Genomic DNA, 12,262 nt, shown 5'->3' with positions numbered 1-12,262 from the left:
TCTACAATACAAATTACTATATGCAAATTTACTTAGGAAAATTTTCTAATTCAAAATTATGGACTCAACTAAAAATTGCATTGATTACTAACAATGCGATCCTGACCTATGGTATCACAAACACCATTTAGACATAAATCTTGAGCCCTAACATTTTCTGTAATGGAGAACTACAACGATACCACAGAACAAAACCTCCTAGCAGACCTCGCAAACAATAAATATTGCATCTTTTACTAAAGTGGCACCTCCTAGATTTTAAATTATGAAGCCACAACACTGGAAATGTGTTTTCTTGTAGAGAAGTAACTCAGTCATCAGACTCTCATCAATGCTGAAGATTGTATGCTCACTGCTTTTCATGAAGGTTGTTTAATAAAGAAACAAAGAAATAATTCATACTGTTTTGTCAAAACTGGACAGAATAACAGCTCCTGCAGGAGAAATATCCAGCTTTCGACTCGGACATGCCACAAATACTATGCCACCTGATTCTAATACCACATTTTCCACCTACTAGATTGTCTGAAGGCATTTTCAGTAGGGCTGTGTCATTTCTATGTTTAGAACATGATCTTACAGAGCACAGGCATCTAGCAGGCTATGAGTATCAAATAATTATTTAGCAGCAGCAGCAGTGGTAATAGCAGCACTATAGTCATTTTGACCCTATATAACAAAATGGATCATTCGCCGTGCAGTAATCTTTCCTTAAGGTTCGCCGAGTATATCATGAGACAAATGAGACCCAGACCTATATAGATCAAGTAAGGGTGGACCCATAATGCACAAGGCCCATGTATTTTTCTGAGTCAACCAAATGTTTCTGGGTGGATAATGAATTTAGGAGGATATAAATTAGGGGGAATAAATTTAAGATGGCTTTTCCTAGATGATTTGGGAGTGATGGAGAAGTGTTAGTCAAATGGAATTAAGAGTTATTTGGAGCAGGACCTGTGAGGAAATTAGTTTTGGGTAAATGAATTAAAAGATGAACGGATTTCAGGTGAACTAGAGTGGGATGCAAATGAACTTACTCTGAATTAACTGAATATATAGAGGTTATCCTGATCGAAAATTAGTGAGCTTGCCTTTTATAACATTTAAATTATACATTTGCATAAACAGATATAACTTGGCATATGCAGATATTACGCAGATTTGTGTCTACGGGTCTGTGCCCTGTATCTTTCAAGCAACTAGCAATATCCTGGGACCATTTAGATATCTTAACCACATATAGCAGAATTAGATCCACAACATCTGGAACTATGGAAAAGTGAGGTAATATGTGACCATAAAACTGGTTTAATTACAGGTAGATGATTCACCAGATTTATTGTGTCTGCCAAGAGTAACACCACATTCTCCAAGAAGCAAGGCCTTTTACATTAGGAAAGGACTCTTTCCCACCCTTTAAATAGTGACTGTCCTATTGAAGAAAGACTGTATTGTGGTCAATTGTATACTTCACCCTGCATTTCTTAACAGACTTTGGTGACAACTAAGTTTAATAAGACTTAATATATTTTACCTCTTTGTTTCCTCTCTGGACTATGTTTAAGAGGCCATTTTGATCCACCTGCAGCCACTGAAATCCTCAGCAGATCTGGTTGCCCATTTCTGTAGGAAGCTAAAACTGACCAATGAAGTGAAAGTAAAAGAAAAATATAGAACTTAGAAAAATGTAGTTAGCTTGTGGCGTCTAGAATGAATTCTAAATTATGTCTGCCTGCCTGCAAATGATCAGACACATGTGTCATTGCAAATAACTCCTGTGTCCTTTGGTTACAGCACTGATACATATTTCCATTTTTTCCCCCTTAGCTCCCTTCTCAGTCATTCCCTTCTAACATCTGCATGCCAGAACGTATGCACATTGCATGACTGAATCACATCTTTAAGAAATGTTTCTAGTTAGCCCACAGCATTTATTCAAGAAGTACTTATCATATGCTTAGGACCCCTTCAGTGTGTTTGTGTGCATGCACACACAGCAAAAACACTGCCATGTAAGCTGTTTGACAGTGGAATGGTCTCCTTCAGGAGGTTGTGGACTCTCCTTCCTTGGAGGTTTTTAAGCAGAGGTAGGATGGCCATTTGTCATGGATGCTGTAGCTGAGATTCCTGCAATACAGAGGGTTGGACTTGATAACCCTTGAGGTCCCTTCCAACTCTACAATTCTATGATTCTATGAAGAAAATGTTAAATACTATGGTATGTTCACACCTGGCAACCTACACATAGATTTTCATTAGATGTGCTTTCCACAGAGGAATTTTGTCATATCTGAAGCAGTGCGTGTAGAAGTGCCCTCTTAACAGTACACCCCTAAACATGACTACTCAGAAGTAAATCACTTTTTGTTAAAAGGGGCTCACTCCCAGATAAGTACATGTAATATTGCACACTGGAACCCACAGTGAACAGTAATGAATGTATCTCATTTATTTCAGTGTTGAGTAAATATATTTGAGTGAAGGACTGCAGTCACGGTGCCTAGACCTTCAGTCCTGCCACTGCTATAAATTCTGTTTATATAAACAGGCTTGGACAAATGCAGAATTATGATAATATACTCTACTCAAGTAACTATATATCTGATTATATTCAGGCAAATTGCATGCACATTCAGAATATGTTTGAAATCTTAGCTTGTAAATCTCTTGTAGGCTGTTTTAAGTCCTATTTTTTTTTCTTCCTCTGACATTTATAGCAATGATCCATTGCAGTTCCTCACAAATATGTGAAACTGTGTGACATAATTGTCAACAAATCAATCAAAGGAGCTTCTCATACTTCAATTGCAATAATGAAAGGAACTGTATCAGGGTTTGGCACAAAACGAGGAAAGATTTTTTTATCTGGAATCATTTTCACACTGCTTATTATATAATTATTGATATTAATATAAGCCTTCTACAAAATAAGATTGCATCCCCATAACTCCAAAAAAAATGATGCCACTTGATAATGACACAACTTGGTTATTGATATTTTGAAGGATTTACAAATCCTGAAGACATGGATTGGTTTGGATTTAATATCAAACTATGGTTTGGCGCTCTTGCAATCCTGGTTTGTCTGGTTTGGAAATACTTCCTCATATGGTGTAGAATGAAAACAGAATGCAGAACATTCATTAGGTAACAAAGGCATAAACATGGGTACTCACGAGGAACTCATGGGAAGAGAGATAGGGTAGAAAAAGATACGTATCCCCCGCCCCAAATCAGTTAGACGATCCTTCAAAAGCTTGGACGATTTCTGCTAAACATTAGGTGTTAAGTGCTGAGCCAATTCAAGACAACCTTTGCCTGGAGGGTACCAGTAGATTGAGAGGCCTTTAGAGCAAATATGGGAAATGTGTGGCTAGACTACAACTCACATGACCTCTAACCCTGGGGTGGGAATAGGCAATAAAGATACAGTTTGATTCCTCATAGCCAGAGTTAGAGTCCTGGCTGCCAAGGACCACACCTGTGGCCTAGGTTTTTTCTGCTGCCTTGTGAAAGAAGAACAAGGGTGAGGGAGGGTGTCTGTCATGGGTAGAGACCATTACCAGCCCTTTAGCATTTCGCCCAACCCCAATTTCTCAACTTCTGTATTAAGAAGCATGGAAGGGAGGTTACAAGCAGGTTGATAATTACAGATTTTCTGTGTAGCAGACCCAGGTTTGTCAAATAAAAAGGGTTTCTTTGGCTACGTTCAAAGCAAGAGGAAGAACAAGCAAGCAATAGGTCCCTTGAGTGAAGAAGATGGAGAAATGCTATTGGGTGACAGAGAGAAGGCGGAGCTGCCTCTCTCTTCACCCAAAATGAAATGATAATGGCAATGATTATGTTATTTATATGCCACCCATCTGGCTGAGTTGTCCCAGCCACTCTGGGAGGCTAACAACAAATTATAAAACTACAGAAAACATCAAACATTAAAAACCTCCCTATACAGGGCTGCTTTCAGATGTTTTCTAGAAGTCAGATAGTTGTTTATTTCCTTGACATCTGATGAGAGGGTGTTCCACAGAGTGGGCAAAACTACCGAGAAGGTTCTCTGCCTGGTTCCCTGTAACCTCGCTTTTCACAATGAGGGAACTGCCAGAAAGCCCCCGGAGCTGGATCTCAGTGTCCAGGCTGAATGATGGGGGGTGGGGATGCTCCTTCAGGTATACAGGGCCGAAGCCCTTTAAAGGTCAGCAGCAACACTTTGGATTGTGCTTGGAAATGTGCTGGGAGTAATTGATGCTTTAGTTAAGATTCCTGCACTGCAGAGGATTGGACTAGATGACTCTCCAAGTCCCCTCCAACTCTACTAATTCTATGATTCCATGAAATCTCTTTTTGTTTACTGATAAGAGGCAACAGTGAAGCTAGAAGATACAACACTGTTAAATTATAACAAATAAGACAAACTGAAACCACAACAGCAATATCCTATTTTGAAGTTACTGTATGCTCATAATGTATCTCTAGTATGGAGGTTTGCCAAAACGAAATTGAGAAATTGGGGCTGCTATAGTTCTCAGGAAACAAGCCAAAGTGGCAAGCCACAAACTTTCATGTCTTAAATACGCATAACTCTAGATCATGAATCTCAACGCACTTTCAGCCATAAATGCACTTCAGCCAAGGGCAGGAAGAGATACTAGAACAACTACTGAAACGTGTATAGATTAAGCACCAATTGCACCATCAATTCTACTTCCTAGGAAATAATAGTAAATAAAATAAAATCCTGATGTGATTAATACCAATAATAAATAAAGGGTTTTTTTGTAAATAATATAAACAAAGGTAAAGGTAAATGTACCCCTGACCGTTAGGTCCAGTCGCGGATGACTCTGGGGTTGTGCGCTCATCTTGCTCTATAGGCCGAGGGAGCCGGCGTTTGTCTGCAGACAGCTTCCGGATCATGTGGCCAGCATGACTAAGCCGCTTCTGGCGAATCAGAACAGCGCACAGAAATGCCGTTTACCTTCCCACCAGGTGGGCAGGAGCTGGGGCCGAACAACGGAAGCTCACCCCGTAGCGGGGATTCGAACTGCTGACCTTCCAATCAGCAGGCCCTAGGCTCTGTGGTTTAGACCACAGCACCACCTGCATCCCTGAAATAATATAAATAGCTTTCAATAAAAGGGCCAAATGGTTCTCAGGAAACAGTTAAAACACTAGAAGGCCAATCATTTCAACAGAAATTACACAGGATACAGTCCATTTACCCCATCACTTTTCATGCATGGGGATTTCTTGCCACTGACCCATCCCCTCTCAGCAGCCCTCCTGTGGCCAAAAACTGCACTCACAGGACATTTACACATGCTCAATGGCATATGCTCAATGGACCTCAATGGACACATGCTCAATGGACCTTTCCATAACCCTCTGTTCGCCTTAAGTACCATCGCAGCAAAACACAGCTGGAACTCACAGTGGAAATGCCTTTGTAGGTTTAAATGGCTTGCAAAATATAGTCTATTTAACTCCATTCATCCATGTACCAGTAAAGCCTTATGTCAAAAAGTGTACAAAAGTGCAATAGCTGGATTCCCCCATTCTTTTCAAGATTCCAGCACTTAAAGAGTTTCAGTCTTCCATAGCTCAGATCTCAAATAAACTTCCTTAAAAAGAACTTAAAATTGTAGTTAATCTGTTGACATTGCTAAAAGTAGATCTGGACATAAATTAAGTCATAGCTGGAAATATGAAACATGGGCTGAAATTCAAAAGACCTGAGTTATTCAGCAGCAGATGCTGAATCCACTTTTTTGACATGAATCCAGGCTCAGAAGGGCTAGCTGGCTGTAGAAAGTGCTCAAATATTACACCCATAGGCAACTCAGTAACTTTTTAGATAGCCGATAGCGCATGGGACCTGAGAGTTCTGCTTCCAAGCCCTAGCACAGGCTGTTGCATGGTCTTGGATACATCACTTCTCTGCCTTAGTTTCCAATCTGTAAAAAAAATAATGTGAATAAAGCCTTGCAATTTGCTAGTGGTGGGAAGCACTTTCCCTAGTGAGTAGGACGGACGAAACTTGAATTGAAGAGACACACCGTGTATGCTGCAATGGTTCTTTATAATCCCTTCTGAGTTTGCAAAATCTCAGAAAACAAAACACAAGTTTTTCAGCTATTTTTAATGAAATTAACAAAAATCTACACTTCCTACATTTATGCGATTTCCAACATTTCTGCCCAGACGCTGTTTAAAAAGGCCATATGGTGTCATTGGAAAAGGTATACTCTACTGAATTCCAGCATCATACTGTGCTTTGGACAGAGAAAAGACACTACCAGAATCCCAAACCACAACACAGTTTTGTTGCATTTTACAAAGTTCATGATATCAGACAGAATGCTGTTAAGGTAAATGTAGATATTATATATAAACGCCATATATGCATGTATCCCAAAGAATATCATCTCTATTTGAAGCCAAGAGTGCTTCAGAATCTCTTTCCTTTATGGTCAGCAACCCATAAAACCTCCAATTCAGCAGCCAGCTCTCCAACAAGTCATCTCTCCCACTCAGACAGAACAAACCTGAATGAAAGAAACACAGTACTTACCAAGCCACCACAAATGCTGAAGATTGCTATGTGCATTTCCTGTGCATTAACATGCCCACGGTAGAAGCAGTGGCGCAAATCTGAGGGGGGCTGCCTTTCAGTGGCCCCCACATGTACTTCAATATAGTGAGGAGCGATGAAGCTGGTGTCAGCACTCAGATTCAGCTGGAATACCTGTCCATAGGCACTGAGGCGGTAGTGAGTCCTGAAAGGGATGGGTTCCACACCTGTCTCCATGCTTCTTTTCCTCCTTTTGAAGTGGTGAGTATGAGGAAAAGTTTCTCCAAATTCATTCACCCGTGTGGGTGTCACTATTTCATAGGACGGCAGATGTTTCACCAAAGTCTCTGCAACAAAACAGCAAAGGTACACACTTTGAATATGGTGCAGATTCCTGATACAGGCATGGGATCCATCACAGTCTACTGCCTACCAAAGGAGACAAGGCTAGACTTTCTATTCTTCGGGGAAACCAGTGCAATACGATCTGCCCTTTTGAAAGCAGAGAGGTTGCACAAATAATCTGCACGTGCACCAACTCCTGATAGGATTGGGGCAAAAGCCCTGGTCAAGCACTTTGGCGATCCATTGCCAGTCAGTGTAGACCAGGCATGGCCAAACTTGGCCCTCCAGCTGTTTTGGGACTACAATTCTCATCCTCCCTGACCACTGGTCCTGTTAGCTAGGGATGATGGGAGTTGTAGTCCCAAAACAGCTGGAGGGCCAAGTTTGGCCATGCCTGGTGCAGACAGCAATAAGCTAAGTCGGCCCAATTCTCTGACTCAATCTTTCGGTCATCATGGTTTCAGAAAAGATGTACAAACTAACAATGGCGCAATATATGCATCATCAATATACAAAGGACAAAAACAATGGCTTTTGCTTCACTCATACCTGACCTTCCTAACAATACAATACAGGCTATTTTCTGGCTACACTCCTACACACCATTTTAAAACTTGAATAATCATGATGTTAAGTCACCAGATGACTAAAACCAGTCCAAAATCTCAGGGCTCTTTCTAGCATTCATTGGGTGCTAATTGATTAAAATTTGCTCAGAGTACACATACCAAAAATTAAGGAGCCTAAGTTAATCAGGCTAATTCAGTGGGCTGACCCTGAGTAAAAACTTAGCTGAGTTAACACTGAAAGTCTGGCATATTCCAAAACACATCCTATGATATAAAAGTGAGAAAATGTTATTTCCTCAGGCGCTTATGAATTCCGACGTCCATGCAAGAATAAAAGGACAGGGGGAACAGGCACTGCTCCTCTTTGCCCACTGAATAACGAGCTCCAAACACAACTGCGGACAAATGTCTTTCTTATGGGTGCCTGAAATGTCTTTTGCTCTGGCCTATCTGCCATAGTGTAACCATGTACGAGGACGGGGAGGAAAAAAGGCCTTCCAGGCGGGAATGCACCTGAAAGAGACAAGCGCCCAGCCCCAGCCGGGCTCTGCCTTCGCCTCAGCGCGCGCCGCGCGCTCTTCCCGCACGTGCGAGGCTCCTTCCCCACGCGCACGCGCGCTCGCCTCACGCCGCTGTCCCTCCTCCTCCTCCTCCGCCAGCGCAGCGCCAAAGCCTCGGGTTCCTAGAAAGCGGCTTGCTGGCGGAGAGGGGCGTGAGGCGAGCGGCCGGGGACCTGCGGGGCTTTTCGCGCGGGTGCCCGAGCCCGGGCGGGCGCGCTCTTCGAACCGGCCGGCTCTTTTACCTTGCTTGGGGTGCAGGCGGGCTTCCCACGTCCTGGCGACGAGCAGGGCGGCGAGGTACAGCAGCCTCGCCAACCCCTCCGGACCCCGCATGGTTCCGCCTGCCTCAAACGCCTCCGGCGCCGCTCCTTGCTGCCTCAGCGGCGGCCGCGGCAGCTACTGCAGCCGCTCGCCGGCTGGGCCGACCTCGGACGGCGCGGCTCCCTCATGTTCCCGCCCGGCGCCCGCAGCCGCCGCGTCTCCTCTTCCTCCGCCGCCGCCTCTTCCTCTCCGCCCCGGCGTCCCCGCTCGCCTGGGACTTCTTAGCGAAAGGCAACGCTGCCGGCTCGGCGCGCCCTGCTGCTGCTGCGTCTTGCTGCTGCCGCCGCCGCCTCCCCTCCACGTTCGCTCCCTCCAGAGCTGCTGCTGCTGCTGCCGCCGCCTCGCTCTTTCCTGCCGCGCAAGGAGGGAAGGGTGCCAGCTTCGCGGACTCTCCCGCCACCCCGGGACCCCCGACATCAAAGACTCTGCCCGCCCCCTTGGGGCAGGGACCTGACCAGCGATTGGAGGAGTCGCGGCGGCGCTACCGACTCGCTCGCGCCCGGCTCGCTCTCGCACACGGAGCGGGCTCGAGGTTGCGCGGCTGGCTTGCCAGAGGCGGGTCGCGGAAAGGAACCGGCCCTGTAAGCAAGGGCAGTCGGCGTGCGGTTCTGGATTCCTGCTTCTAGGTAGCCTCACAGGACAATAGAAAGGGGACCCGTTGCAAAAATCCACCTAAAAAGTTCTGAGGAAGAAAGCACGAGAAATCGAATCCCGGTTGGGTTCTAGGGTTGCCGTATTTCGAAAAGTAAAAAACCAGGACACCCCGAAAGTTCAAAATTGTTGAACGCTTTTTTTAAAGGAAATCACGGAAATTGTTGAGTGTTTTAAAAGGGAAAGGCGTGAAAAAAACCTATGATTTTTCGATGGACTTTCTTGAACTCCAGGACAAAGCACCACTTTTGGGAAATCCCCCCCCCCAATGTCAATTCCGCCTTTGAAATCCCAGTAGTGTCCAGATGTATGGCAGTCCTAAACCCCTAGAAGGCAGCCAGAACAAACCCCCAGAGTAAGGCAGTAAGTCTCACTAGCCTGGGCAAAGATGCTTAGAGGGGAGAGGGGGCTGCACTCTAGGTTGATGATTGTCTGCTGGGGCCTGGATTCAGTGGTGTCCTGATATCTGTAAGTTGTGTGGCATTGGCTCAGAAGCCACAGCCATCCATCCAAGAGTCTGCAAGGCAGAGTTGTGGGAAGCAGTTGTGTAGCCCACACAAAGAGGATGCGGTGCCATCTTCTGCCTTTTATCTAATTGGCTCTCGTTTCTTTTTAATGCCTCAAACTGATAGTCCTCAAAATATTGCACACCTCCAAGAGGAAGTATGGCATCAATTATCTTGGGATGGGATAGGATACTTTGGGCTGAATCCGGGTTTTCTTTCTCCCCCCCCCAACAAATTGTCACCACTGTGGTGATGCCACCAAAGCTTGTATACAGCAGTACCTCAGGTTACATACGCTTCAGGTTGCATACGCTTCAGGTTGCAGACTCCGCTAACCCAGAAATTGTACCTCGGGTACAACTTTGCTTCAGGATGAGAACATAAATCATGCTGTGGCGGCAGCAGGAGGCCCCATTAGCTAAAGTGGTGCTTCAGGTTAAGAACAGTTTCAGGTTAAGAACAGACCTCCGGAACGAATTAAGTACTTAACCCGAGGTACCACTGTACCTTTGGAGGAAAATAAACAACTGCAATGACTTCTTCATTTAAAAGCAGTGTCAGTTAAGGCTGACAATACACAGTGCTTCCTGCCAATACTGTAATTAAGAATAAATCATCGTAAAATTGTAGAGTTGGCGGGGACTCTGAGAGTCCTCTAGTCCAACCCTCTGCAATTGCAGGAATCTCAACTAAAGCATCCATGAAGATGGCCATCCAACCTGTGCTTAAAAACCACCTAGGAAGGAGAGTCCACCACCTCCCAAGGGAGTCCATTCCACTCTTGAAGTGCTGTCACTGTCAGAAAGTTCTTCCTGCTGTTTAGTCGGAATCTCCTTTCTTGTATCTTGAATCCATTGGATTGAGTCCTACCCTCCAGAGCAGGAGAAAACAGCTTGCTCCATCTTCCATGTGACAGCCCTTTCAATATTCGAAGATGGCTATCATATATTGCCATTTAGTGATGCTTGTTCAGTGGAGTTTTATGGAAGAATGTTCTGAAATGAGGGCTTTCGATTATAACCCTTTGCTGCCAGGTAAAAGGGACAGGTTTTTAACTGATACCCTAAAATAAAAGATATCTGATGAATGTGTTATCTTCAGTGATGCACAGCTGTTAGAATATAATCTTTGGGTTGCCCATGATTTGCATATCCCACCTTTCACCAAGAATTAACCTAAGGCAAGTAACTATGCACACAACGTGGATTAATAGTCTCAAACCATTAACATTAAACCATTGACACTTTTTTCTTATAGTGCTCCAGAAAACTTGAAACAAAAAAGTTTCTGTCAGATGGTTCAGACTATTGGGCTAGGTCAGGGATGGAGGACCCTTTGGTCTGTGGGCCTAGTTTGGTCGCTAGGTCTCTCCATCTGTTTCCCAGAATTTGCCATGGACTGGGATAAGGATGAAATCTGTGCCTACCCAGTTCAACAGTGTTGATCTGCTGAAGGGCAGGGATGGTCTGACTTTCATCTCCATCGTGGTATGCTGGATGGAGAAGTTTTAACCTCCATGCCTCACACACAATTGGGAAGACCCCCCCCCCATATTTACGTGACTCATCTGATGAGTGATGAATGATGGTTTATCCCCATTGTGGCACACTGAACAGGAAGGGTAAAACTTCCCCAGTGCACCACAATAGGGATCAAAATTGGACCTTCAAGGATCCACGCCAATCAGCTGAGGAGCAGGGAGCTTTACGTTTCATTCCTCTCCCAGCGCATGGCCTCCCTGCCCACCTTGTTGTGTTAGGGATTAATACCAGGTCTTTCCCACTAAATGATCTTCCCAGGGAGGGAAAATTGCAGATGTGGTGCAGCTACCAAGGAGGCTCTGCTCTACAACAGTGCCAGCCTGTCTTCCAGCTTTATTCTTCAACAGTAGGGATGAGTATATGCAACACAGTTAAGGGAACGAGAATTTAGACTTATTACAGTACTAATTTTCTCCATAGATCAAAACGTAAATACTTTTTTTTTTTTTTACAAAACCCATTCCCCATTCTTTCATTGTAAGTGGGAATGAGAAATCCATTGCTCTGTAATTATTCTAGCGAGAAGTATAGTACAAAAACATTTATAGCTTTGACTATGTAGAAATTAATTGTTACTATAAACAAAGTTAGTCTGATGAAATCAATAGAAATATGCCAAGTTACACATCCTGGAACCATAACTTCTGGTGAGGAAACGTTTTCCGCTTCTTCAAATCTGCATGCATATTGTTGTTGCTAACAAAGAATTGCCTTTGAGAAAATAGTTCCAACGGCAGTGAAATGAATCCATCCACTTACATTGTCTAGTAGAAATGTATGGAATGATGTGCCTATGCCAGTTCCTTCAAAAGCCTGTATATCAAAAAAACAAAATCTGTGCTTATTCATACTTTCTCCTTTCAGTTAAAATTGCAGTGATTTTTAGACCTTTTCAGTGGTGATGTATGCTGAAATGAATGTCCTGGAGATTCCCACTTAAAATTCCCCTGCATCTTACAAAGACACCATTGTATCCTAGTACTCAGTCCATTAGCCCTAGTAGCTTTGGGAGGAAAGTTCTCTGAAGGGGGAAAGAAATATTCCCAGCCTAACACATTGTAGGTACATCTACCCATACTCACCATTTTACCAGGAGAAAACTCCTACTGTTGGATTGATAAAAAGCAGTACCTACTTTTCTTTGGCTCCATCAACATTTCTCTGGCCTTTTGGAGTATACTACCATAGTTTCTTCCAGATT

General features: G+C 43.9%; 1 protein-coding gene across 3 annotated transcripts in view; it reads right to left on the bottom strand.

The window, feature by feature from the left end:
* Positions 1–8,599, bottom strand: part of ADAMTS20 (ADAM metallopeptidase with thrombospondin type 1 motif 20) — an 80,988-nt gene extending 72,389 nt beyond the window's left edge. For 2 of the 3 annotated variants that reach the window (XM_081211366.1, XM_081211367.1), the window contains exons 1-2: positions 8,285–8,599; positions 6,569–6,915 (exon numbers count right to left, since the gene is read on the bottom strand). In XM_081211366.1, coding sequence (XP_081067492.1) covers positions 6,569–6,915; positions 8,285–8,375 — 438 coding nt within the window. In that variant the 5' untranslated portion in view covers positions 8,376–8,599. Of the gene's footprint in view, positions 1–1,534; positions 1,640–6,568; positions 6,916–8,284 lie in introns of those variants that run through there. The other variant, XM_081211368.1, reaches the window with a different exon arrangement.
* Positions 8,600–12,262: the final 3,663 nt, after the last annotated feature.

This window comes from Podarcis bocagei (assembly GCF_964188305.1).
Source record: "Podarcis bocagei genome assembly, chromosome: 10".
Classification (NCBI taxonomy): domain Eukaryota; kingdom Metazoa; phylum Chordata; class Lepidosauria; order Squamata; family Lacertidae; genus Podarcis; species Podarcis bocagei.
This window is presented reverse-complemented; position numbering and strand designations above follow the sequence as displayed.